Source organism: Rhinopithecus roxellana, chromosome 13 (assembly GCF_007565055.1).
Source record: "Rhinopithecus roxellana isolate Shanxi Qingling chromosome 13, ASM756505v1, whole genome shotgun sequence".
Lineage (NCBI taxonomy): Eukaryota > Metazoa > Chordata > Mammalia > Primates > Cercopithecidae > Rhinopithecus > Rhinopithecus roxellana.
This window is the reverse complement of record NC_044561.1, coordinates 107,671,970-107,698,940: the sequence shown is the minus strand read 5'-3', so window position 1 is coordinate 107,698,940 and position 26,971 is coordinate 107,671,970. Positions and strand designations below refer to the sequence as shown.

The 26,971-nt window shown below is 43.5% G+C and overlaps 1 protein-coding gene across 2 annotated transcripts in view; it reads left to right on the top strand.

Annotated features, from left to right (window-relative positions):
* LOC104680528 (ubiquinol-cytochrome-c reductase complex assembly factor 1) overlaps nt 1–26,971 on the top strand; it is a 107,850-nt gene that overhangs the window by 72,731 nt on the left and 8,148 nt on the right. For both annotated transcript variants that reach the window (XM_010386535.2, XM_030914908.1), the window contains exon 8: nt 22,519–22,596. In XM_010386535.2, the coding sequence (XP_010384837.1) occupies nt 22,519–22,596 (78 nt within the window). The remainder of the gene's footprint in view (nt 1–22,518; nt 22,597–26,971) is intronic.

Below are 26,971 nucleotides of genomic sequence, written 5' to 3'. Positions count from 1 at the left end.
TACCCTTGATCTTCGGGGTGGGACCCAACAGTCTGTCTTCTCACCAGCTCTCTAGTTTGAGAACCACTGCTCCTAAACTAATTCTGTCATTTAGGTGATTGGGAAATTGGCTCTGGAAGAGCTGCGTACAAATTAGAAACTGACTGAAGAGTAGAACTCGGGTATCTTGGTTGCCACTCTTATTGCTGTCTTTGCTAAGGCATGGGCTAACAACATGTGAAACTTGAGGATTTCAGTATAATTCAGAAGCAGAGTTCCCCAATAGTAATAGCTAATATTTATTGAGCACTTTCTTTTTTTCATGCACTTTACAAGCACCATTTGAATTTTATAACATCTTACAATAGTCTTACCTGTGAGATTAGTAACATTTCTAGCCTCGTTTTACAGATGAGGAAACTAAGGCTCAGAGATAATTTCCCATAGCAGGTACAGCAGATTACCACAAACTTGGTGGCTTAAAACAACAAAAATTTATGCTCTTACAGTTCTGGAGGCCAGAAATCAGTTTCATGAGGCTGAAATTAAGGTGTCGGCAGGGCTGTGCTTCTTCTGGAGGTTCTAGGGGAGACTCTTGCCCCTTCCAGCTCTTGGTGGCTGCTCACGTTCCTTGACTTGTGGCTGCATCACTGCAATTTCTGCCTCTGTAGTCATGTTGCCTTTTCTTCTATCGGAGCCTAGTTTCCCTCTGCCTTTCTCTTAAAAGGAACAATATGTATGATGGCATTTAGGGCTCAACTGGGTAATCCAGGATTCCCTCCCTGTCTCAAGTGTCTTAATTTGACCCTAGCTGCAAAATCCTTTTTTGCCATATAAGGTAACACTCACAGGTTCCAGGAACTAGGACATGGATATCTTTTGGGAGACCAAATTCAGCCTACCTACCACTGTTAGGCAATTTAATTAGACTTACACAGTAAATATGGGAGCCTGGATTGGAACCCAAACCTTCTGGACTCTAGAGCCTGTGCTTTTAATTACTACTCTGTACTTAACTAAAAACTATGGCTCTAGCATTGGCATTAAGATTTTTAACCTAAGTGTTGTTTCTTTCTTCCTGTAACTTCCACAGTATCCACTTGTATTGTAGCATTGAACCTTTTAGTCCTTAAGCATCTTGAGGTTTTGTTTTTGTGGGGTTTTTTGTAGAGATGGGTTCTCGCCATGTTGCCCACACTGATCACTTGAACTTGTGCTCAAGTGATCCTCCCACCTTGGCATCCCAAAGTGCTGGGCATAAGCCACCATGCCTGGCCAAGCATCTTATATGTTGGTCCTAGCTTCTCCAGTTAGTTAGCTTCTAGAGGGCAGATATTCCATTTTTATGTTTTTAAAAACAGAGATATAATTCATATCCCATAACATGTAAATTTGCTTTTTAGTAAATTCACAGTGTTACGTACCCATCACCACTATTCCAGAATATTTTAATCACCTCAGATAGAAATCCTGTGCCCATTAGCAGTCACACCCATTCCCCTTATCCCCAGCCCCTGGAAACCACTATTCTACATTCTATCTCTACGGATTGACATATTTGGGACATTTCATATAAATAGGATCATATAATATGCAGTATTTTATGTTTAGCTTCTTTCACTTAGCAGAATGTTTTCAAAGTTCACTCATGTTGTAGCATATTTTCAGTACTTCATTCCTTTTTTGTCTTTTTTCTTCATTTGTTTATTTTTTGCCCAACTCCCCCGACCAACATCATTCCTTTTTGGGATAGTCTGTTGTGTAGCAATACCATGTTTTAAAACTCTATTAATTAATTAATAGACATTTAGTCTTTCCACTTTCCACTTTTTAGCTTTTGCGAATAATGCTTCTGTGAACATTCATATGTGAATTTATGTCTGAACATATGTTTTCAGCTTTCCTGAGAAATATACCCAGGAGTGGAACTGCTGGGTCACATGGTGACACTATGTAAACTTTTTGAAGAATTCAGATATTGTATCTTTTTTCAAGTTGTTTGAATTCCTAGATGATTTCCATTGTTCATTTGTTTATAATGAAAAAACATTAGATATGTGACCTTAATCATTACTTATTTTACCTACAGTTTTAGACAGTAATAAGAAGGGACAGTGTGGCATAATGGAATGAGTTCTGCCTGGCCTGGCCACTCTTTGGGTAAGCCTGAGTAAGTCACATCACATCACCTCTCTGGGGAGAAGAGTTAGATGATTTCTACATTCTCTTCCAGACTTAACATTCTGCAACTCTGTGGAAGTCTGAAAAGCTAGCCTTGTGTTAAATCCCAGAGCTTGTGTTCTGTTTTTTTAGCAGTTCATCACTCTCTGTCTGATTTCTGTTCCCAGACACAAACAAAGTTTTACCCATCTATCCATCCATTTTATTGTGGCCTGTTAGCTTCCAGGTACTGTGCTAAAAGCACTGGAGATACAAGGATGATTAAGACATTTTCCATGACTCCCTCGTCTAGTAGGAGAAGATAAACATAAACAGATAATTACAATATTAAGAAATTATAATGTTTTTAAATTGCTGAGAATGCCCAAAGGAGACAGGCTGGGAATAGATGACATTTGAGTTAAATCTTTTCAGATAAGTAGGTGTTTGCTAGACAAGAAGAGAATTCCAGGCAGAGGAATAGTGTGGATAAAGGCACCAAGTTGGTATGAGAAGGCGAACAATGTTTGGCTTTGTTTGGTGACATTCTTCCTTTTCCTGCAGTGGTAAATGCAGATTCTCCTTATCCAGACTAGCTCCATTTTGAGATCCTCATGTATGTATGATATTTACAGACTCATCCACACTTAAAGGTCTGAGAAGTAACATGCTTTGTCTTAAGTACTGGTCACACGCAGTACTTCTTCCTTTGTTAAGGACACTTCAGACTCGATTTCTGAGTAAGGGGGTTCACTGAGTAGTTGAAGGATCATGGTCCAGATTTGGGTTTTCTCCATAGCACCAGCTCAGGTTGGGCTCTCAAAAATACCTTCTTGTCTCTCTAAGGGTTTTGGTTACATAAAAGTATTAGGAAGGTAACATTTTACAATATGATCAGCACAGCACAAACTAAATTTCTAGCCTTTAACCTAGAAGCATATATGGAAGGCTTTGTGTTCTAAACTGCCCCCTTCCCAGCCCCCGGCCTTCATGAGAGGTCATTGTACAGCTCTTTCCATGGTCACTGCTCTCTTCACTTTTACTGGAGGGCAAAACTAGGGCAGAGAAATAATTTTTATTCACTTCTGAAAGGTTACAGTAATAAAGAAACTCTTGTTAACATCAGAGAACGTTGCAGCCAAGAGTTTTCACAGTCTGGCATTGTTTATTTTACATGTAATTTGGAACCTTCTGCACTCTTAAAATATTGGCACAAAAATGTTTTAACTCTTGAAGTACTTCTCTGTACACTGCAGTAGTGTGGTGTCAGGGGGGCAGCAGGACTCTGGAGAGCCGTTTGCCCTGTTCCTGTTGGAGAGAGAAATGGTATAAGCATGTGTATGTGTGTAACATACACAGTCACTCGTGTATTTATGCGCCCTTTTGCATTGAGAATTAAGAACTTTCTCTGTCCTGATGAATTTCCATGCTTCTCTTTATTAAACAATGAGAATGGTATAGCAGTCCCGCTTTCCTTTTGCCACAACTGCCAACAAGTACAGAGCTTCCCTTATTTAGATATTTTGATATAAGTATTCATTATCCCCTTTCTTCTCCCGCCCCCCACAGACTATTACTTAACTCTTTTCTCTTATTTTTATTTTGGTTGAGGTGCATACTGTGGGCAAAACTATGTGCCAGGAATTTTACAGACATCGTCTCATTTAATCCTCACAAATTACCTTGCAATAGAGTTGAGTGTGTCCCCATATTACAACTGAGGAGAACCAAGGGGCAGAAAACTTAAAGGACTTGGCTGTGGCCACCATAGTAAGTCACAAGCCCAGATCTGATGGATTTCAAAATCTTTGCTCCAAAAAAATTGGCTCTTTTGGCCATAACATGTGCCTTTTGTTGTAATCCAACTTGAACCTTTTTTTGGAAATAGAATATAAGTAATAATGAGTGAACTGATGGACAAACTGATCCACTGATAGAAGCACAAGTCGCTTACATTAAATGAGATAATAATACACAGAAGTACCTGGCTCCATCAAAGGGTTTTTGTTCTTCTTGTTGTTTCGTTAGGTTGAAATTAAGATATGAAACAATTACAGAAGGATGCCATGAGTTAAGTGGGAAGAATGCTAGGCTGGGGATTAGGCTTCCTAGTTCCAGGCTCAACTTTGGTCCCAGAGTTTGGAGGACCTTCTCTTTCTCCCATCTGTCTTATGTCTTATGGGCTTAAAATAGAGTGATTTATTAGCCCAGCCCTTGCTAAGACCTAGGCATTCCCCAGGACTGACCATGTTCTTTGTAACCTGTCTGGTGTGGGGAGGTCTCCTTTCTCCAAGTCTGGTATTTTCTTCCTTGGCCTCCAGAATGGGGCTTTGGCAAAAGAGGCAGCACTTGCTGCCACCAGGTGAGCTCTGCAGAGCTGTCACTAAGCCAGGTCCTTCTCCGGCAGAGGACTTCTTCCCTGGCAAGAGTTCCACTCTGGCTCTGAGAAAAGGATACTGTACTGCATGTGTACTGCAGCCGCCATGCCTGTCCTGCAGGGTGTGAACCTTCTGTTAAAGCCAGCCTGGGAATCCCATACCCTCTAGTCCTGCTCCATTTTTAGTACTTAACAAAGTAGCAAGAAGAGTTCAGGACCTTTCAGCTCTTCTTTTCCCAGAGAGAGCTCTGTTCCCTTTTGGTAGACACACCAACCTTTGGCTTCAGATGTCCCTATCATAGAGAATCCCAGTTAGTACATGCACATACAATTCTGGGCCCGGGAAACAGGCCATTCCCCCAAAATCTAGTGAGGGCCCCTGTGTGTTCTGCTATTCGCCTCCGAAGCGTGGCATTCAGTGCTAAAAAGTTGAGAGGCCAGTGCCCAGTTTTCCAAACAGTTCACCTCCCATCATGTGGGCTTTGGAGCTAGACAGACATGGGTTCTAATCTCTGCTCTGCCACAATGTTGCTTTGAGATCCTAGGCAAGTCTCTTTATCTCTCCTTGTCTCCATTCCATTCTCTATAAGGTAAGTCATGCACAGTTATGTCACTTAAACAATATGGCTTAGCACAGTGTTTGGCACATACTAAGTACTTGATAAATTGGAGCTATCAGGATGCTGTATTTGGACCTTTTCAATAGCACCTAGCATAAGCTGTCATCTTTTGAAGGGATTTATAGGTGCGTCTGTGACACCCCACTAGATTCTGGCTTTCTGGAGGACAAAGATCCTATCTTTCATCCTTCTGTCTCCTGTTCTGCCTGGCATGAGTAAGGCACATAGCAGGCACTCAGTTGATGTTGGCTGAATCTTTTAGGATGACTTGGGCAGAGCAGGGTGGGCGTAAATGCTTTAGTTTCTCCATCTGTACCTGAGGAAATAGTAACCCCTTATTTTGGAGCCTTTGAGGACAATTTAAAACGATATGTGTGAAGTGTTTGGAGCCCTTTGAAAGGAGGGTAATGGAGAAATTAATGGTGTTTTTGCTGTTCTTGGGAAAGCCCTTTGTGGTTCTCAGTGAATAAATTACTTGGAGTGAGTTTTCTCACACCTCCTACTCTGCTGCGTTCACTGTAGCTTTTTTTTTTTTTTTTTAATAACTGTCTGCTGTAATACTTCTTTGCCCATGACTTATAAAGATATATATTTTTGGTGTTGGACTTTTGAACCCTTTCTGCTCCCAGGAGAGAAATTTTGATCAGAATAATAAAAGGTGTAAACTGTGTGTGTTGCCCCTTACCTAGGCCTTGGGCAGTTTAGCTGCTGGGGTTAGGAATCAGCTGGCTTGTGGTATGTGTATGGTTATGGGGCAAGTAGGAGATGGTTCCTGTTAAGCGCTAAGCAGCCTTCTGTCTCCTGCTCTTCTTTTCATCCCTGTTTCATGCTCTTTTGCTAAGATTCTTCAGATTTCACATGAACCTTATTGTCTTTGGCATTTCCGATAGGTGTTTGTGGCTATACTCCTTCTCCTTCAAAGACAGAAGGTGTTTATCGTCTCCTGTGCTTTAGGTCCCAGGGTGAGTTGGCTACCAGGGAAGAGCCTCCCTCTAGAAGGACAGTGTGGGAGAACTGAAAAACACCAGCCTTGGAGCTACAGGAGTGAAATTAGACTTAGTTCTTTAATTAACCAGCAGGCTCCGATGCAGAGCCTGGACCAGGTTATTTCTAAGGGCCTTTCCTGCTTGAAAAAAAATCCATGAGATAAAAATTTTCCAGCCCAGGGTAGAATTTACAACAGTGAACAGCAGTTTGCAAAACTTCCTACTTTTCTCCAAGCCTCTCTTGCCCCATAGCACTGGAAGAACTGGCTCCATCCCTAATAGTCTTAGTTCAAAAGGACCAGAAGAGACTAGGGTAGCTGGGGACAAATGTGGGGTTCATAACATACTAGGGGTATCTGGTCTGATGAAGTGGTTGGGTATGGATGTCAGAAGAATGTCACTTGATGATGATCCTCAGGGACTATGTAAAGGAATTTTAGACTGCCCTGGCTGATGGCAGGAAGCCCCACCCAGGGCTAGCCCTAGCTGGTCAGAATTACCAAGCAGTCAGTGTGTTTATTTTATGCCATCTCCTAATCATTTCAGTGGCCGCCAAGCTCCTAGAAGCTTGACAGCCGCAAAGATGATCCTAATTCAACCCTTTCCAAGTGAGGACACTCAGTCCTGGGCAGGAAAAAGGCTTGGTCAGTGTCATATAGTAGTGGTAGTAGCAGAGACTAAAACTCACTTCCCTTGATTCATTCTGTTGCTCTTTTCATTACATGATACTGTCATCTTTGCTGTTCTCTACAGCCACTACACACACCCTGCATTTTGTCTTGCTGGGAGAAGCCTCCAGTCAAAGACCTCCTGATCCTTTTCTGTTAAGGTCAGCATTCCAGTGTCTAGCACAGTGCTTAGTACATGATAAGCCTTCATCCAATGTTGGTTGAATGGTGGATGAGTGAGTGAACTCACAGAGTCTATTCCTAACCCCATCTTCTTAGAATCAATTCTATACTTACACTGCAATTTACCTGATTAAATTCATGCTAAATCGTTAATGAATGCCAGTAAGATCTGTTTTAATGGTCCCAGATAACTCTTGCATTTTAACCAGAGTTTTCTCTAAATAGTTTCTTTGGAAAAAGCAGTGATTGCAGTAGTAAGACATACAGGCACTGTGACAAGCCCTTGGGGTTGAATATGCCTCTCCGTGTCCTACCGCAAGGTGGGCAGCTGTCTGCTCTTTTCTCCTGTGGGCTTAACTCCTGCATTGGGTACCACCAGAGGGCAGTGGCTCCACCAGGATCTGGGTGGGGCTGTGTAAAAAAGTTCTGGAGGCTCTAGGGTCAGACCCAGGATACAGTAGAGACAGATGCTCCTTTCAGCTACCCTGGGTGCGCCATGAGTATTTCTGGATCCATTGATGAGTCTGCTGTAACACGCTTTTCTTGCTTTGTTTTCCCCAAAAGGCTGGGTGAAGGGCCCTATGGGGTTGGTTGGAGCTGAAGGGGCCTGGCTGGAGTGGAGGGACTTGTTTTTCCATGTTCATCGTCCTCTGTTTAGCTGGTCTTTCTGAATGTCAGTGATCCTTGCCATCCATATGATGTGCCTGGTTCTCAAAGGAGCAGGAGGAACTGTAAGGAGCCCTTCTTTAAAACAACCACTATCAGGGCCTCAACTGTCCTACTGATGCTCAGATCCAGTCCTGACCTCTCACGTAAACTCACTATCGGCTGCTTCTTCACTGGGCCTCCTCCCTCTTGACTCTCTTCATCTCAGATTCATTCTGCAAATTATTCAGCAGCCTGACTAATCATCCTAAACTCCCGGAGTTCAGGAATTGTCTCTTGTTTACTGCTGTAGCCTCAGCTCCTAAAACAGTGCTTGATGCCTGGTTAGTGCTGAATACATTTGATGAAGGCAATATTGAATGTATTTCCTCTAGATCCAGGAACATTATTAATTTGTATGGTTTTATTAAGGATTGCTTCATTCATTTATTTATTCAAGGAACATTTTTGTCTCAGCACATGCTAATCCCTGCATGTGGTTCGTAGAGAATATACCAGAGATAAGTGATCTTACAGGGCTTACAATCTAGTTTATTCTGAGAAAGGAAGTTGAATCTTTCCTGGGTTCACTTCCACACAAAACAGACGAACAAGAAAGATATAAGTTCACTTGCTTTTTTGTTTTGTGTTCACTGCAGACTTCTTCCAGGAGTTATCCCAGGGCAGGGCTGAGTATGATGGGAGGATGAGGCAGGAGAGTAGGTAAACCCCGAGGTCCCGAGGGAAGCTTCCAGGCCCTCATCTCCATGTGGGGGATCGGGTTGAGTTTATAACCTTCTTTCCAATGCAGTATCACAGAGTAGCTGAGAATACTCACATACTGAAGCCAGTTTGGACTTAAATCCCGCCCTAGCCATGTGACCTTGGGCAAGGTCTCTGCCTATTTCCTTTCTGTGCCTCAGTTTTCTCTCCATAAAATAGAGATAACCATAATACCCACCTTACATCACTTGTAGCATTGTGAGGGATAAATGAGTTATCACATGTGAGGTTCTTTAAACAATGCCTGAGAGCGAAATAGATGTTTGCCACTAATTTACTTACTGTTAAGCATTTTCATCTGTTAATATAAAAAAGGGAAAAGGAAGGGCAGTTTTGCATAGTTGTGATGGAAAAACTGAAGCTCAGAGTGATTAATCTTGCAGACTCACAAGGTGGGGAAACAGGGCTGTTGGGGCCCAAAATTTACTTAGATTCAGTGCATTTCCTAGGCCTGAGTTGGGACTTAAATACAGAACACCAAAGACAGCATCTCGTTAACATACAGCATTCTGAGTTTGTCTCTTTCCTTTGGATAAAATACGTTTCTAAGAACATTTTACTGAGAAAAGAGGACAAAAGAGAATTACCCTATAAAGATGGGGTCACTCGCCGGGCGCGGTGGCTCAAGCCTGTAATCCCAGCACTTTGGGAGGCCGGGACAGGTGGATCACGAGGTCAGGAGATCGAGACCATCCTGGCTAACACGGTGAAACCCTGTCTCTACTAAAAAAAAACACAAAGAAACTAGCCAGGCGAGGTGGCGGGCGCCTGTAGTCCCAGCTACTCGGGAGGCTGAGGCAGGAGAATGGCGTGAACCCGGGAGGCGGAGCTTGCAGTGAGCTGAGATTCGGCCACTGCACTCCAGCCTGGGCGACAGAGCTAGACTCCGTCTCAAAAAAAAAAAAAAAAAAAGATGGGGTCACTCAGAATTCACAGGCCATGTCAGTTCCATGGTTTTTTTGTTTTGTTTTGTTTTTTGTTTTTTTCCTTTTTTTATGAGACAAGGTCTTGTTCTGTTTCCCAGGCTGGATTGCAGTGGCACAATCTTGGCTCACTGCAATCTTTGCCTCCCAGTTCAAGTAATTCTTCTGCCTCAGCCTACTTAGTAGCTGGGACTACAGGCATACACCACCATGCCCAGCTAATTTTTGTATTTTTAGTAAAGACGGAGTTTCACCATGTTGGCCAGGCTGGTCTCAAACTTCTGACCTCAGGTGATCTGCCCACCTGAACCTCCCAAAGTGGTAGAATTACAGGCATGAGCCACCGCACCCGGCTGTGTCAGTTCCATTTTAAGGGATATCTGAACCTCACTTCTGGCCTCAACCTTCACCACCTCACTACTTAAGTAAGAATGATCATATGGCTTCTACCTGGGATCCGGACTCAGCCATTCCTGGGATGCTTCTACAGGAATGTATAAGCTATCTGCTGAGTGGCAATTCTGTTTGAGCCTTAAAACAAACAAACAAACTTGGACTAGGAGCCGGAAGACCTTGTCTCTGTGAACCTCTTGACCATTTATTAGCCAAGTGATAATTGGGTGAGTCACTTGACCTTTCTGAGCCTTTGCTTCCTCATGTCTTCAGCAGGGAACAGCCTCTTTCTCAGATTACCATTGGGTCAGTATTTTGGCAATTGTACAGCTCTGAACAGTGAGCAGTTAGGACACAGCAGTGAAAGACAAACATTCTGTGACCTGTGTAAAACAATGTAAATGTCTGCTTTACTGTTTTGGGCTTTAGACTTTGATTTGACCCATTGTGCCCAGGTGGAGTTACCAGTTAACTCCTGTGATTCGGTTCATTAGGATGGCCCCGCCCCTTTCACTCTTCATTGCTGTGGAGAAGAAGGCAGGGCTGTTGGATGAAGGGTCAGGAACCTCAAGATCAGTAAGGGGCTAAATTTTGGGTCCTCTGAGAAAATGTTGCTATCTGGTCAATATGATACCTATTTTGGGATCACTGGGAAAGGACTCAGGTCAGTGATCTCAGTGTTGCCTTTAGATCCTCTAGGTTGTTCAGAGCCTCAGCATCCATGACAAGTGACAGTGGCTCAGCTCTATTAACAGAGAACTGACTAACTTGTTGATCTATATTCATCTGTTTGCCTTTTGTGTCTGTGCAGTTGATGTGGTTGATAGTGATGGGGAACAAACATCCTGTAGTTTTCCACTATACTCTGTCTGCCTAAATTTAATAGAAAATCATTAAAAAAGCCAAGTAGTGCCTGCAGCTTTTCTGCCCTCATAAATGTAGTCATGAGGCTCACGGTGCAATTAGCAGCCTCCAAGTGTCTCTGGAAACCTGAGTGTGTCAGCATCTTCTTGCTGACCGTAATCAGACCTCATGGCTGCAGTCAGAATGCAGAGGGCCGGGAGGAATGATACCGACCTACATGTAGTGAACAAATCACTGGAAAAGGGGCTCAGGCTCCTAGGCCCTGGTGTGTTATGCCTGTGCTCCACTGGAGACGCCTGCCGGGCTCAAACTAAATACACATCTTGCTCATATTACATCTTATCCAAGTAAGATTTTCCATTACCACAACATAGGAGACATGAAGGGCATGGCGATTGCTAAAATCATACAAGACTGGTTGTCTACACTTGGCGCTGCCAGGGTCAGAAAGTCATCAGTGTATGATGCATAGAACTTGCCTTCTGTCTTCATCTTTCTGTTCTCTCCGCTTTCTTCAGTGAAGTCTGATTACGTGTAAGTCATGGCCTCCGCTTTCCTCCTCCTCATCTACTCGATAATCAAATCTCATTGCTCTGGCTGTAGTCATTTCTCTCGAAAGCATGCCTTCGTCTTTGTTCCTTTTGTCAACATTGTTTCAGTTCCTTAAGGACTCTCACCTAGACCATTGTAGCAGTCTCCTCTGGTTTGCCTGCCTCTGGACCTTCCCCCAACTTTGTGATCTGTACTTCTAGGGTTACTTTTTGAAAATAAATCTGTCCATGCAATTTCCCTGTGCTTAGACCCCTTCCTTGTTCTTTCCTTCATGTGGCGTTCAGGGCCATTTACAATCTCACAAAAATTGCCCTTCCAGCTCCACCTTCTGATTCTTGCCACCATGAGCGCTTCTGTGGTTTTGTGTGTGTGTGTGTGTGTGTGTGTGTGTGTGGGTGTGTGTGTTTTACAAACTTTCCTCTGAAAATACTGTACTTATTCACCTCCCTGTGCCTTTATACATACCATTCTTTCTGTCTGAACATACCTGTTCACCCTTTAATACCCACTATAATAAATGTTGCCTCTTCTCTCAAGCCTTTCAGTCCCTATACCATTGCTATTTTTTATATACAACGTGCTAGGTGTGTCTTCCACATGAGATTATAAACTTCTTGAGGACAAGTACTGTGTTTTATTGTTTTTTTACCTCCAGCATATATCACAGTAGAATACAGCAGGTACTCAATACGTGCTTATCAATCATGTACAATGCAATGTAGAGTTCTGTACCAAGACAGTTTATAATCTGGTGAGGAACATCAGTTAGCTCATGATACCACTGTGCTGAATGGATAAGTGTCCTAAGAGAGGCTTTAATACACACATGGTTAAGTCACAGATTGAAATGACTGTCTGAGAAGAACTGTTTATAACTGAGATTTCCTTTATTGTGGTAAAATATACATAATATTTATCATTTTGACCATTCATAAATGCTTGATTCAGTGGCATTAAGTACATTCGCAGTGTTTTGTAACAATCATCTGTACCCAAAACGTTTTCATTATCCCCAACAAAAACTCTGTGCCCATTAAATAATAATTTTCCCTTTCTTCCTCCCATCAGCCCCAGGTAGACTATTCTACTTTCTGTCTCTGAAGGTGCCTAAATACCTCATATGAATCAAATTATACATTTGTCCTCCCGTGTCTGACTTATTTCATTAAGCATAATGCATTTATGAGTGCATTTTTAAGGTCCATCCATGTTATAGCATATCTCAAAATTTCATGCCTTTTTATGACTGAATCATATCCCTTGGTATGTGTGTACCACGTTTTGTTTCTCTCTGTCATTGGATACTCGGGTTGTTTCCACCTTTTGGCTGTCATAAATAATACTACTCTGAAAATTGGTGTACAAATATATTGGTTTCAATTCCTGCTTTCAGTTCTTTTGGACATATAGTTAGGAGTGGGATTGCTGGGCCATACAGTAGTTCTATGTTCAGCCTTTTGAGAAACCACCAAACTGTTTTCCACAGTGACTGTACCATTTTACATTTTCTTCAGCAATGCATGAGCGTTTCAGTTTTTCTACATCCTTGGCAATACTTATTTTTCTTTTCTTTTTAAATTATAGCCATCCTAGTGGGTGTAAATGGAATTATCTTGCTCGACCAGGCGTGGTGGCTCACGCCTGTAATCCCAGCACTTTGGGAGGCCAGCAGGCGGATCACAAGGTCGGGAGATTGAGACCATCCTGGCTAACACAGTGAAACCCTGTCTCTACTAAAAATACAAAAAATTAGCCGGGCGTGGAGGCGGGCACCTATGTTCCCAGCTACTCGGGAGGCTGAGGCAGGAGAATGGCGTGAACCGGGGAGGCGGAGCTTGCAGTGAGCCGAGATCGCGCCACTGCACTCCAGCCTGGGCAAGAGTGTGAGACTCCATCTCAAAAAAAAAAAAAAAAATTTGCTGGGTGTGGTGGTGCGTGCCTGTAATCCCAGCTACTCGGGAGGCTGACTTTAGCTAATTTAAGCAAGCAAAGTATTTATTGGAAGGTTCACAGAATGGAGAGTTTAATAACAGGACTCAGGAAGGAAAGATACAGGGTAGCTAAGTGATCTTAGCAATAGGAACTTATGTATAGTCTCTTTAGGGTGACCCAGTTTTACTATTTTATTTATTATTTTTTAGAGGTGAGGTCTTGCTGTGTTGGCCAGGTTGGTCTTTAATTCTTGGCCTCAAGCAGTCCTCCCGCCATGGCCTCCCAAAGTGCTAGGATTACAGGCATGAGCCACGGTGTCCTGCCAAGGGTGATCCAACTTTAGCTTCCTTTCATATTTGTTTTTTTCTACTCTCAGAAGCAAGAGTCTGATTAGCAGCTTCAGCTATGTGTCCATCTCTGCGATGAGGGGACAGCATTCTAGGATCAACAGCCGCCAACTCATGGAACTGGGGAAGAGTAGGTCCTGAACATAAGGAAGAAATGCAGAAAGAGATAGAGACCTCAGTGTTGGAGTACTTCTAAGATCTACTGATCCATTGAGGCAGATGATGGAGGCAACCTAACCAATCCATGGAATAGCCTCTGGGTGTTTCTGTTAGCCATAGAATCTTGAACGCCCTGGCCTGTGACCAGTGCCAACCCATTGTAACCATATATATCTGACATTCTTCCTTGAAACCTCTCTGGTTTCTCCATGTTCATTCTTAAGTATGGTTGCTAAGACAAAGACTTTTGACTATTAAAATAAATGAGGAAAGAAAACTTTTTGACCTTTGCATATGGCTTTTCCTTTAATATAGGTAATAATAATTACCTTTTCATATTTCTGATTTATCTGTTCATGAGGGAAATTTGCTCTGGTATGCTATTACGTCTACTTGGCCAGACCCTTGCTTCATCCTGTTATTTTTTTATTTTAATATAGACATAATACTGTGCATTTGACCTTGTCGAATCTCATCTTCTTTTTAAGGACAGTTTTTCTAAATTTAAAAAGAGTCTGTTTTACTCTTGCTTTCCAAAGTGCAGAAATGAGCAATTTTAGCTTTGTGCTTGTGTAGTTCTTACGTTTCTCATATGACTCATCAGAAGCAGAAAGGTATGATAGCTTAGACAGTAGATTTAGAGACTGGCCATCTGAGTTAAAAGTCCCAGCACTGTCACTTACAAGCAGGATGTGATCTGACTGCAAGTCACTTAACATTTTTTTTCTTTTTCCTTTTTTTGAGACAGAGTCTTGCTCAGTTGCCAGGCTGGAGTGCAGTGGCATAATCTCAACTCACTGCAACTTCTGCCTCTCGGGTTCAGTGATTCCCCTGCCTCAGCCTTCTGAGTAGCTGGGACTACAGGTGCGCGTCACCATGCCCGGCTAATGTTTTTGTATTTTAGTAGAGATGGGGTTTCACTATGTTGACCAGGCTGGTCTCGAACTCCTGACCTCAGGTTATCTGCCTGCTTCAGCCTCCCAAAGTGCTGAGATTACAAGCATGAGCCACCGTGCCTGGCCACTTAACATTTTTGAGCTTCTGTTTCCTTGTTGATAGAGTCAGGACAACAATAGCAGTTTGGCTGTGAGCTCCTTGAGGGCAGGGTTGTGGTTGTGAGGCAAAAATAAGATCATAAAAGGAAAATATTATCAAATGCATTGTGTAATCGTTGTTACCACCATCACTGCCATCATTATTATCAGTACGGATTTTAGATAGTCCCCAGGATTATTTCCTTTAGGACTCCACACCATCAGTGCTGTTGTTAAAACTGCGACTCTTTCAAGCCAGGTGTTGGCTTCTCTAATGAGTATGCCTGAGACTTGTCATGTGGTATACTATAAAAAGCTTCCAGAAACCAAAGTAGCTTATAGCTGTAATATTCCCCTTATTCAAATGCCCTAAAGAGAAGAAAATTAAATAGCCATGGTAGTTTGATCATCTCAGAACCTTAATGTACCTCATCAGCTCCTTCTGAAGATGATTGTAGACTTAATATTATGTGTTCGCATGTTTTCTCAGCTGGACAAATGACTAGAATTTCTGAGGACATACATCTTTTCTCTCCTTCTCACGGAGGACTGTTGTACTCCGTGACTATATAGAAATTAGGGCTACTGGTTCTGCAATTCTATCTGCCAACCATATCCCTTGTTTTTCAGGACATTATCAGGCTACGCAGTCTTGAACATGTAGATCCCAAGCAGCAAAACAGGAATCTTCAAAATAAATAAGAAAGGGATTTGTATTATTATTACTGTGTTGTAGAGACAGGACCTCACTTTGTTGTCCAGGCTGGTCTTGAACTCCTGGCCTCAAGTGATCCACCTGCTTTGGCCTCGCAAAGCATGGGGATTATACATGTAAGCCACTTTGCCCAGCCAAGAAGGGAATATTTTTAAAAAGCATGTCATCAAACTTCCCTTGTACCTTAAAAGTTTGAAATGTTTAAAATGGATTTTAAAATGGATCTCCTCATGCTGAGTTTAGGTTGGCCTTTCATCGCAACGGGAACATACTATATTTAAATGTTCACATTATTTTATAAAAAGAGAGAAAGAATTTGTCTTTCATTTGAAATATTTTTCTTTTTATTCTTGGTATTAACAATTTTCTCTGGAACTGCCCGATATGCGTGTGTGTGTGCGTGCATACACAGAGTTTTGTTTGTATTTTGTCATCATTGCTAAAAGACCCTCAATAGGTCTTTCAGTCATAATGCATGTGAGTAACAGGTAGACTTTTTTGTTTGGTCTCTCCATGTCCCCGTCTCTCTTGTCTATCTACTCTTACTCTGTTTCTAAGTATCTCATAAAATATTCCACAGTGGGCTACTTTCTTTTTTTTTTTTTCTTCTTTTTTTTTTTTTGTATTTTTTAGTAGAGACGGGGTTTCACCGTGTAGACCAGGATGGTCTCGATCTCCTGACCTCGTGATCCACCCGTCTCGGCCTCCCAAAGTGCTGGGATTACAGGCTTGAGCCACTGCGCCCGGCCTAGTGGGTTAATTTCTAACCTGAACTTTAAATAGGCTAGCTGATGTTCAGTACACATCGGCCTGTTGCCACACAATGACTGTAGAACATGGCATTGGCACTGCAAAGCATGGGTGGTGGCATTACTGTCTACTACAGCACAGCTAAAACATGACCTACAATCTTGTGTTGCATTGTTGCCTTATGATGAATTTGATATAGTCCTTAGGCTTCAGCCAGCAACTCTGGCTGTCCTTTGTCATTCATTCATTCCAGCAAATTCTTAGTCTGCTGCTGTTAGCAACTTTGCTCCAAGCCAGTAACCTTAAAGCTTATTCTCACCTTTGTGCTTATCAGTGTTTTCCATGCCAACTTTCTTCTATTTTCCCATCCCCCCACCATAATTACACCCACTCCCAACCTCAGGTTTTCCCAGGAGTGGAGCTTGGCTATACTAGGAGTATCAGATGTATTAGTAACTGGCCGCTGATGACCCATCTGGTGGCTGTCTCTAGCTGCCACTGGAACTGGAATCTCTGAGTTGTGTTTACCCAAGACCACATTGGCATTTCTTAGTTCTGCCTCTGCAGATAGCCTGAGCTATGGGGCACAGGAAGGGGCAGCTACATTCATTCCGGTGTCTGTTCCAACACAGTTAGGCACTGGAGTTGGATTGCTCTGTATTCTTATCTTGACCTCACTATTTCCTAGCTGTCTAGCTTTAACTTTCCCAAACATTAGATTCCTCTTCTCTAAAGCAGAGACAGTAACAGTTCCTGTCTCTTAGAGTCCTTGGGAAGGTTTAAGTGGCTAATGTGTAAAGTTGTAACACAGTTATTGGCACTTGGTAAATAATGAATGATGGGATCTGTCACCAGACTTGAATCACTTTGGGGCACCTGTAGACTGGTGATGAGGGCAGACTTAGTAGAGAAAATAATATGTGTGCTAAGTCTTAGAGGATAAGGAGTTAGCATCCCTTCCATGAGTGGATAAAGAAGAGAAGGATTCCTGGCAGCAGTGTGACTAAGAAATAGACAAGAGCATGATGTATCTGTGCACATACTTTACTGACTGCAGGGTGAGGTAAAGTAGGGAGGCAAGAGGAGGGGAGGCAGAAACAATGGCCAAGAGCAGATCACTAGAAGCCTTGTAGAGTTCACGGAGGAGTTAAAACTTGATCTCCCGTCAGTCCCTATATCCACATAGTCTGGTTCCTCTGTTAAGCAGTCACATAAATATCTTTAAGAGCAGCAACAGTGAAAAGAGGAAAGAGAGCAGCGAATTGGCCTCTAATGAACTGGCATCTCTTTAAAGCTAATATTCCTCCTTGAGAATGCTACTTTAATTAAACATGTGCCCTGCAAGATTCATTATTGCCTTACTTGTGTTCCCTGTTGGTTGTCTCATTCATTAATCTGCTGATTAGTAACCCTGAACTCTTGCATCCCCTCCTTTTTTTTTTGCATTCCCTTTTTAATATACTATGCTGTTTCCCCTGGGACATAAACTCCAGGACCTGTCCCTGGCCTGCTTGTGTTTGTTTTCTTTGCCCCTTGTGCCTGCCTCTGCTATAACATTTGTAGTATGTGTTAAGTAATCCTTAAGGTAACATTTTTATTATGTCATAAAAAGTGCACGGCAAATATATTATAACTCATGGACTTTGTTTAAAAATGAACGGATAATTTATTGAGTGTGTTACATGAGCCTTACTCCCTTCCCCATTTCAGCTGAGACCTGCTGCTCATTTAGCCGAGCCTCCTATTGAGTGCTCCCTCCCTGTGACATGTTGGGAAAGCAGGCCCATGGTTGGCTAGAAGTGACATCATAGTTTATGTACTCAATAAAAATTTAATTAAGTCATTACAGGAACTGCGGTCATCATTTAACCCTCTGATTTCTTCTGTTTAGTTTATTATTAAACATTCAGTAATAGCAGTCACTGAATCCTGATGGCTTATAAAATATCTGCATGAATTTTAATGGCTTAAATAAATGGGAAAATATGAGTAACTGATATAAAAGGAACCTTTTCCTTGTGGCGTTGTATGTATGGGTTTTTATAAAAAGCAAAGCATTATGGAAAGGATGAGTTTAATAAGAGAACGGCCCAACACTATCTGGGAGGAGTTTCTCTTCTGCTGGGTACAGCTGTGTAGTCATGGGCAGAGCGCTCCATATAGTATGATCTGGCAGTGGAGAGGCGGGGAACCTGCACACCAGCAACCAAAAACTTAAATGAGGGACTAAAATCCAACAGGGATTCACCAGAGTGAATACCCCGCTCCCCTTGGCTGCTGGACTAGCTAGAAGGGCCCCGCCAAGTGAGTCTGGTAGTTGAGGAAGCTGCTGTCACTTGCCCTCACCTGTTGCCCTGCAGATCATGTGTCTGTACTGATTGCACTTTCACCCTCTTCCAGGAAGGGCCCTTTTCATGATCTAATCCAGCCTGGGTGATGATTTCTGAAAAGCATTTCTAGCTGTGGCAGCTTGCCATTGTCTCAGCTAGAGGTGAAGGGAGAGGCAGCTTACAGGTCACTGGAGTTAGAATATAGGACCAGAAGGTCAAGGAGCCTTGCTAGTAAGGAACTCTAGTCTTGCGCTCTGTTTTTCCTGGGCAGTAGCCAACCAGAATGCAGGTGTATCCCAAGAGGAGAAAATGTGTTTGTATGTATGTGGGCCTTGCTGGAAAGCAAGAACTGAGGTTTGCAGATGAATGTGTCGGTGATCTCTGGAAATACCCTGCAGATGGTAAAGTAGGAAAAGCACTCACCCAGAAATCAGGTTCTAATCCTGGCTCTGACACTATGATGTGTGACCTTGAATAAGTCTCTTCTTTCTGGGTTTCAGTTCACCCTTTCCTCAAGGGTATTGAGCTAGGTAATCTCTGAGGGCCCTTCCTGCTCCAGAGCTTAATGGTGTGATACATGACATAAACTAGCTCTGCTAGGCAGGTTCAGTGAATGTTTTCCTCTGAGAGATGCTCCTGCCTTACTCTTTGATACCTCTGATATTGTCCGTTATATTATTATGATATCGCTGCGATTATTCCTAACACAGGAGAACAACTCACGTGGGAGTAGGGAAAGCCTCCAAGTGTGGGTATCAGGAGGTCTGAGTTGTAGTCTCATCCTCACATGACAGAAGGAACGAACTCTAGCTCTGGCCTGTTTCTTGACTCTTCCCTTTACCCCAGCCCTTTCTGGCAGATGGGACAGTAGAAGTCTGGCAGTATATGTTTCTGAAATTCCAGAAACACGGAAGGTATTCAGCAGGGGGAAAGAAAGAAGAAGAAGAAAACCCCCCAGAAAACTAGTTGGGTAGAATATGCTATGCATGGCGTAGTACACAGGCCCTTGTCAAAATTCAGTTTCCAGCAAGCCTGTCTTAGCCCCTGCTCTGGGTTAGGCTCTGGACCAGATGATGGGGGTGCTGAGATTAATCAGACATGGTTCCTATGACCCTTGAGTAGCTCCCAGACTAGTGGGAGAGACAGGTGCATAAGCAGCTCCAAACTGTGTGTGTACCCAGGGGAGAAAGTATGCCCAGAGAGCTGTGAGAATACCAAGGATGGATGGCTAATGTGGCCCTGGTTGAAGGTGTGTGGGATAGGTCATGGTTTGCACTCCTGCTTACATCCAGTATACATTTTCCAGCCTTGAGCTTCACAATCCTTTCATTTTTGAAAATTATCCATGACTGTAAAGCATTGGAACTGGTTTTGGTTTTACGTAAACAAATCAGAAGTTATTACTTATAATTCCTTACATTTGCAGAGCATTCTGCAGTTTACCAAGGCTTTCAGCATACACACATTATTAAATGAATGAATGAATGCATGCTAACTCACGTGCTCTTCCAAACAGCCCTGTGTGTAGGGCATTTAAAAGAAAAGGGGCCAGGTGCAGTGGCTCATGCCTATAATCCCAGCACTTTGGGAGGTTGAGGCAGGCTGATCGCCTGAGGTCAGGAGTTCAAGACCAGCCTGGCCAACATGGTGAAACCCCATCTCTACTAAAAATACAAAAAAATTAGCCAGGCATGGTGGCGGGTGCCTGTAATCCCAGCTACTCAGGAGGCTGAGGTAGGAGAATCGAGAATCGCTTGAACCTGGGAGGCAGAGGTAGTAGTGAGCTGAGATCATGCCAGTGCACTCCAGCTTGGCCGGCCAACAGAGCGAGACTCTGTCTCAAAAAAAAAAAAAAAAAAAAAGAAATGGTCTCCGGTTGACTTGCTTAAGATAACATCCTGTGTACATAGCAAAACTATCACTTGAACCCAGGTTTTCTGAGTCTAAATCCAGATCACCCTTTCTGCATTTCTTCCGACTAGTTATGAGCCACAGGATAAAATCACTCACTCTTTGATTTGTGACCCAAAGTAAAATTATCCTCCCAGAAGCAGAACCCTGGCAGACTGAAAGGAGCGTGGACTCTGGATTCAGACTGACCTGGATGCTGATCTCAGCTTTATCATGCATTTGCTCTGCGACACAAGGCATCACTTCACCCGGCTGAGTCTCTCACACAGTCACTTATAGTCTGAGTGACTGTAACACATCTACCTCTGAGTTCTGGTGACGATTAGAGGAGATAGTGTCCATAAAGCTCTGGGCCCATGACAGGTACTTGGTAAATGAGATGACCGTGGGCATGGTCACCATCAGAGTTGTTAAGCACAAATCTTGTTCTTCATATAAAGTTCCAAATGCCTTTCGGCTGTTTCCAAAACCATCAGTTCAGATAGTCAGTGAGTCCTTACTCTGTGCTCTACATTGCACTGGCTTTCTGCTGGGATCCTGAAGAGGAATAAAACGTGGACCCTGCCTTACAGCATGTTACTGTCTGGAGGTCAGAGTTGTTCCCTATTGAAGGCATTCAGCGAACTTCACTCTGGGCCCTAAAGATCCTCCAGGCCAGGCTGTTCCCTGAGAGGAGAGAGGAGTTCTACCGGACTCTCAGCCATCTCACCAGAATTGCATTTCTAAAACAGTCTCTGAGTTTTTGTTTGTTTGCTTGAGACAGACTCTCATTTCTGTTGCCCAGACTGGAGTGCAGTGGCGTGATCTTGGCTCACTGCAGCCTCGGCCTCCCAGGCTCAAGTGATTCACCTCAGCCTCCCAAGTAGCTGGGACTACAGGCATGCACCACTATACCAGACTAATTTTTGTATTTTTTTGTAGGGATGGGGTTTCACCATGTTGCCCAGGCTGGTCTTGAACTCCTGGGCTCAAGCAATCTGCCTGCCTTGGCCTCCCAAAGTGCTGGGATTACAGGTGTGAACCACCACCCAGCCAAGATGATCTCTTTTTTTTTGTTTGTTTGTTTGTTTTTTTGAGACGGAGTCTCGCTCTGTCGCCCAGGCTGGAGTGCAGTGGCCAGATCTCAGCTCACTGCAAGCTCCGCCCCCCGGGTTTACGCCATTCTCCTGCCTCAGCCTCCCAAGTAGCTGGGACTACAGGCGCCCGCCACCTCGCCCGGCTAGTTTTTTGTATTTTTTAGTAGAGATGGGGTTTCACCGTATTGGCCAGGATGGTCTCGATCTCCTGACCTCATGATCCGCCCGTCTCGGCCTCCCAAAGTGCTGGGATTACAGGCTTGAGCCACCGCGCCCGGCCCAAGATGATCTCTTAACTTTAACATTCTTCTTGCTTCACAGTTGCCCCTGCTTTGTTCTTCCCTCCTTTCCATAGCCTCAGAGGCCCCCCTTTTTCCTCAGCATGTTTCTCACAGTCCTGCCTCTCTCCCTCCTCTTCCCATCTCTGACCACTTCCTTCTCTTTGTTTTTTCATCACAACAAACTCTTGAGTGACCCTTAAGATGTCTCCTAACCTAGTCTCAACATACCTTTCCTGTGATCCTGCCCATTCACCCTCCCTGACACCCTCCCTGTGCCAGTCATTTTCTTTCCAGCCTCTGCACCTTTGCACACCTCCTTCTGTCTAGAATGCTCTCTCTCCCTCCTCCCCCTCACTCTCCTCTGTCAAACTCCTCCTCCTCCAAGGTTCACTTAAATGTTACCTCCTGGAGAGCACTTACCAGCTCCCTCAAGCAGGTAAAACTAAAACCCATTTATCACTCAGCATGTTTGGAATAGGATTTGAGGCAACATGTTGCAGTGTAATTATTTTTTATATGCCTATTTTCCTACATTGGACTGAGCTCCTCCAATCAAGAAACCTTTTCTTATACTTGGTTCATAGGATCTAGCACAAAACTCAACATGTGTTTGGGGCTCAGTTCATTAAGCTGACTTGTGTAATTTGAGATCAAAACCTAAAAGAAGTTGGCAAATTGGGGAGAATCCTGACAGGTCAGGGAATTGAGAATGGACTGGCAGCTTGACTTCTTAGTGGCTGTCTCTCTGTTCTACTAAAAGTCTGTGACAGCTAAGAGTCAAAGATCATACTTTTTGTTTTTTTTTTAATTCTTTCTTTCATACTTTTGTTTTTGTCATTTGTTTCTGTAGGTTAATCCCTATATCCTGAAGAAGAACATGATCCTCATGACAAATCATTTCTATGCAGCGATCTTGGGATATGATGAGGTAAGATCATTTACCAAGGCTTAGGCAGAACAGTGGCCTCCCCCAGCAAAAGCTTTTGATGAGAGCCTCTGAGGGAAGCTGCAGGGACCATTGTTACTGGCTACCACCATGGCGTAGTATTTATTTCTTCATATTCATCAACTGGGCAGCGAGAATGAATATGCTCAGCATGTTTGGGAAACATGCCACATGTTTGGGAAAGAAGGCAGTATTTAATATGGTCAAACCATTCAACTGGAATTTGTTGAGTGACTGCTGGGTGCTGGATGGAGGGACAGAGGCAAATGAGACACTGTCTTAGCCCCTTGTGCTCCCAGAGAGAGGAGGACATTCATGTAAACAGTGTGGTCTGCCAGGCAAAGTATACACTTTTTTTTTTTTTTTTTTTTTTGCTTTAATTATGAAAGCAATACATGCTCATTTTAAAAGTTTGTAAAACTGGCCGGGCGCAGTGGCTCCCAGCACTTTGGGAGGCTGAGGCAGACAAATCACTTGAGGTCAGGAGATCGAGACCAGCCTGGCCAACATGGTGAAACCCCATCTCTACTAAAAATACAAAAATTAGCCGGGTATGGTGGTGGGTGCCTATAATCCCAGCTACTCCAGAGGCTGAGGCAGGTTAATTGCTTGAACCTGGGAGACAGAGGTTGCAGTGAGCCGAGATCGTGCCTCTGCACTCCAGCCTGGGTGACAGAGTGAGACTCTGTCTCAAAAAAAGATAAATAAATAAAAATAAAAGTTTGTAAAGCTGTACATAAATGGTTGAAGTAGAAATTAGAAGACCTGGCTGGGCACGGTGGCTCACGCCTGTAATCCCAACACTTTGGGAGGCCGTGGCAGATGGATCACCTCAGGTCAGGAGTTTGAGATCAGCTTGACCAACGTGATGAAACCCCGTCTCTACTAAAAATACAAAAATTAGCCGGACATGGTGGCATGCGCCTGTCATCCCACCTGTTTGGGAGGCTGAGGCACGAGAATCGCTTGAACCTGGGAGGTGGAGACTGCAGTGAGCTGACATTGCGCCACTGCACTCCAGCCTGGGTGACAGAGTGAGACTTGGTCTCAAAAAAAAAAAAACCATGAAATGAGAAGACCTATTTCCTATCCTGCTCCAGACAAAAACTTAATTCCTGGTTTATTGGATGTCCTTCCAAATGTTGTCTGTGCATAGACAAGCACCTTTATCTTTTCCTTCTTTATGCAACTGGAGTTACACTAGACACACAATTCTGCAACTTGCTTTTTTCACCGAAGTGTGTATCTTGGGTGTCCTTCCACATCAGGACATTTGGATCTATCTCATCTTTTTTAAAAAATTGTAAAACATGCATATAATAAAATGTACAGTGTTAACTATTTTTAACTGTATGGTTTAGTAGCATAAAGTACATTCCCATTGCTTTGCACCATCACCACCATTCATCTCCAGAGCTTTTCCATCTTCCAAGCTGACACTGTGTCCCTATTGAACAATAATTATTCCCTCTTTCCCTCATATCCCCTAGCAACCACCATTCATTTGACTTTATGCCTCTGTGAATTTGACTACTGTAGATAATTCATGTAAGTAGAATCATACAATTTTTGACCTTTTGTGACTGGCTTATTTCACTTAACATAATGCCCTCGAGGTTCATCTATCTCATCTTTTTTCTCCCCAGCATTTATTGTGGAGATTTCAAGCATGTAGAAAGAATGGTGTAATGAACACCTGATATTTTAAACTAACCAGATGCTTTTATACTGATTTTATGGTTACCTCCAGATTTAATGCAAGCATGACCCCTCCTGGGAAGCAGTTCCTGAACTTGCTGTGGCTCAGCTCATTCCACCCTCCCTGCACTCTCACAGTGCTTACTATATTCACATTATCTGTCACCTTGGCTGGGTGGGGATTTCTTTTTGGGTAGTGGCAATGCCTACTGTGTTTGCATTTATGTGGCCTGACATAGTGCTTGGCATGTGGTAGTCACAGAGTGAGAAATGCACAAAAGGACAAAAGTAAGGAACTGAAGTTCAGATTGGAGGAAATGTTACCAGCCTGAAGATAATGATTAAAGCCAGGAGACAAGCTTACCAAAAAAATCCAGTTAAATGATTTGGTTAGGGTCATAGGACCAGTTAAAATAGGGTCTCCTGATTCCTGTTCTACTACATATCCTGAATTAGAAGGAAGCATTTAGATTGCATACTATACACATCATTAACTTAACATGAGCTTTTGGTGGTTATGGGATGGGAATTGAGAATTATTGCTCAAGTGTACATATCTTTTTTTTTTTTTTTTTTTTTTTTTTTTTTTTTTTTTTTTTTTGAGACGGAGTCTCGCTCTGTCGCCCAGGCTGGACTGCAGTGGCCGGATCTCAGCTCACTGCAAGCTCCGCCTCCCGGGTTTTTTACGCCATTCTCCTGCCTCAGCCTCCCGAGTAGCTGGGACTACAGGCGCCCGCCACCTCGCCCGGCTAGTTTTTTGTATTTTTTAGTAGAGACGGGGTTTCACCATGTTAGCCAGGATGGTCTCGATCTCCTGACCTTGTAATCCGCCCGTCTCGGCCTCCCAAAGTGCTGGGATTACAGGCTTGAGCCACCGCGCCCGGCCATCTTTTTTTTTTTTTTTTTTTGAGACAGAGTTTCACTCTTGTTGCCCAGGCTGGAGTGCAATGGCACAATCTCGACTCACCGCAACCTCCGCCTCTCAGGTTCAAGCAATTCTCCTGCCTCAGCCTCCCGAGTAGCTAGGATTACAGGCATGCACCAACACGCCCGGCTAATTTTGTATTTTTAGTAGAGACGGGGTTTCTCCATGTTGAGGCTGGTCTTGAACTCCTGACCTCAGGTGATCCGCCTGCCTCGGCCTCCCAAAGTGCTGGGATTACAGGTGTGAGCCACCACATCCGGCCTACATATCAATTATAAAAGAGGACGAATTGTAATTGTAGAAGCCTTACTATACAGAAAAGGATGAGGCTTAGGAGTGAAGAACTACACCTCTCTATGAGCCTTTGTTTATGGTCTTTATTGCAGGTGGCTCTGTTGGCTCAGTCGATCCTTTTATCAATATTAATAAAAATGTACCGAATTGTTTGTTCCCGGTCCCCCATCCAGTCCATTCTGGCAGAGCCATTTTACCCAACTGTGCCTGACCACAAGAGTCACCTGGAGTGCTTTTAAAATCGAAATCTTTATCACCTTTCTGAAGATTCCAATTCAGTAGGAGTGCTACCTGGTGGTTCAATATGTCACTCCACGGTGACTTTTAAGAGCAGGAAATTTGGGGAAATATACTAATTACCTGGGACACTTTTTAGAAATGTCAGTGTCTGGGTCTTATCCCCCAAAGCTTCTGATTTAACTGGTGGAGGTGGACATCTGTAGTTGTAAAAGTTCCCAGGTGATTTTAATGTGCAATTCTAGAAGTTTTTCCTATACTTTAATGTGCCTATGAGTCACCTAGAGGACCTAGGTACAATTCAGATTCTGACTCAGCAAGTGTGGGGTGGGGCCTGAGATTCTGCATTGCTAACAGCTGCAGGTGATCGGGGTGCAGCCATTTCACAGACCACACTTGGAATCACAAGGTTCTAGAGCTATTCAATACTAAACACATGCAACTATTTTGACTTAAATTAATTAAATAAAATGAAAAATTCAGATACTCAGTAGTACTATATGTGGCTACTATCTTGGACAGTGCAGATACAGAACAGTTCCATAGTCACAAAAAGTTCTGTTGGACAGCGCTGTTGGACAGCAACCTTTTCCTAGAATCTTGCTTGGATTCTTCCCCCTCACTGGACGCTCTGGGTACCTCCCTGTTTCCTATGACATTAGGTCCAAATTACTCCCTGAACTTCCAGGCCTTCTGTGAACTGTGCCCTATCTGCCTTTATATTTCTTGTGCTCTCTCTTAGGCCGTTTGCCTTACTGCCCCATAGACATGCTGTGTCTGACTGAGACTCTACCTAAAACGAGGGGTTGAGGGCAGTAGCTGAGTCTTGGTCGGCTTTAGGGCCTGGTTCAGGACCTGGCGTACCTTGTAGGTACTCCCTCTGTAAATGTTTTGAACATTTTCTCTTGCTTAGAATAATCTGCAGCTGGCTGGGCGCAGTGGCTCACGCCTGTAATCCCAGCACTTTGGGAGGCTGAGGTGGGTAGGTCACTAGGCCAAGAGTCACGAGACCAGCCTGACCAACATGGTGAAACCCTGTCTCTACTAAAAAAAAAAAAAAAAAAAAAAAAGCCAGGCGAGGTGGTGGGCGCCTGTATTCCCCGCTACTCGGGAGGCTGAGGCAGGAGAATGGCGTGAACCCAGGAGGCAAAGCTTGCAGTGAGCTGAGATCGCGCCACTGCACTCCAGTCTGGGCAACAGAGA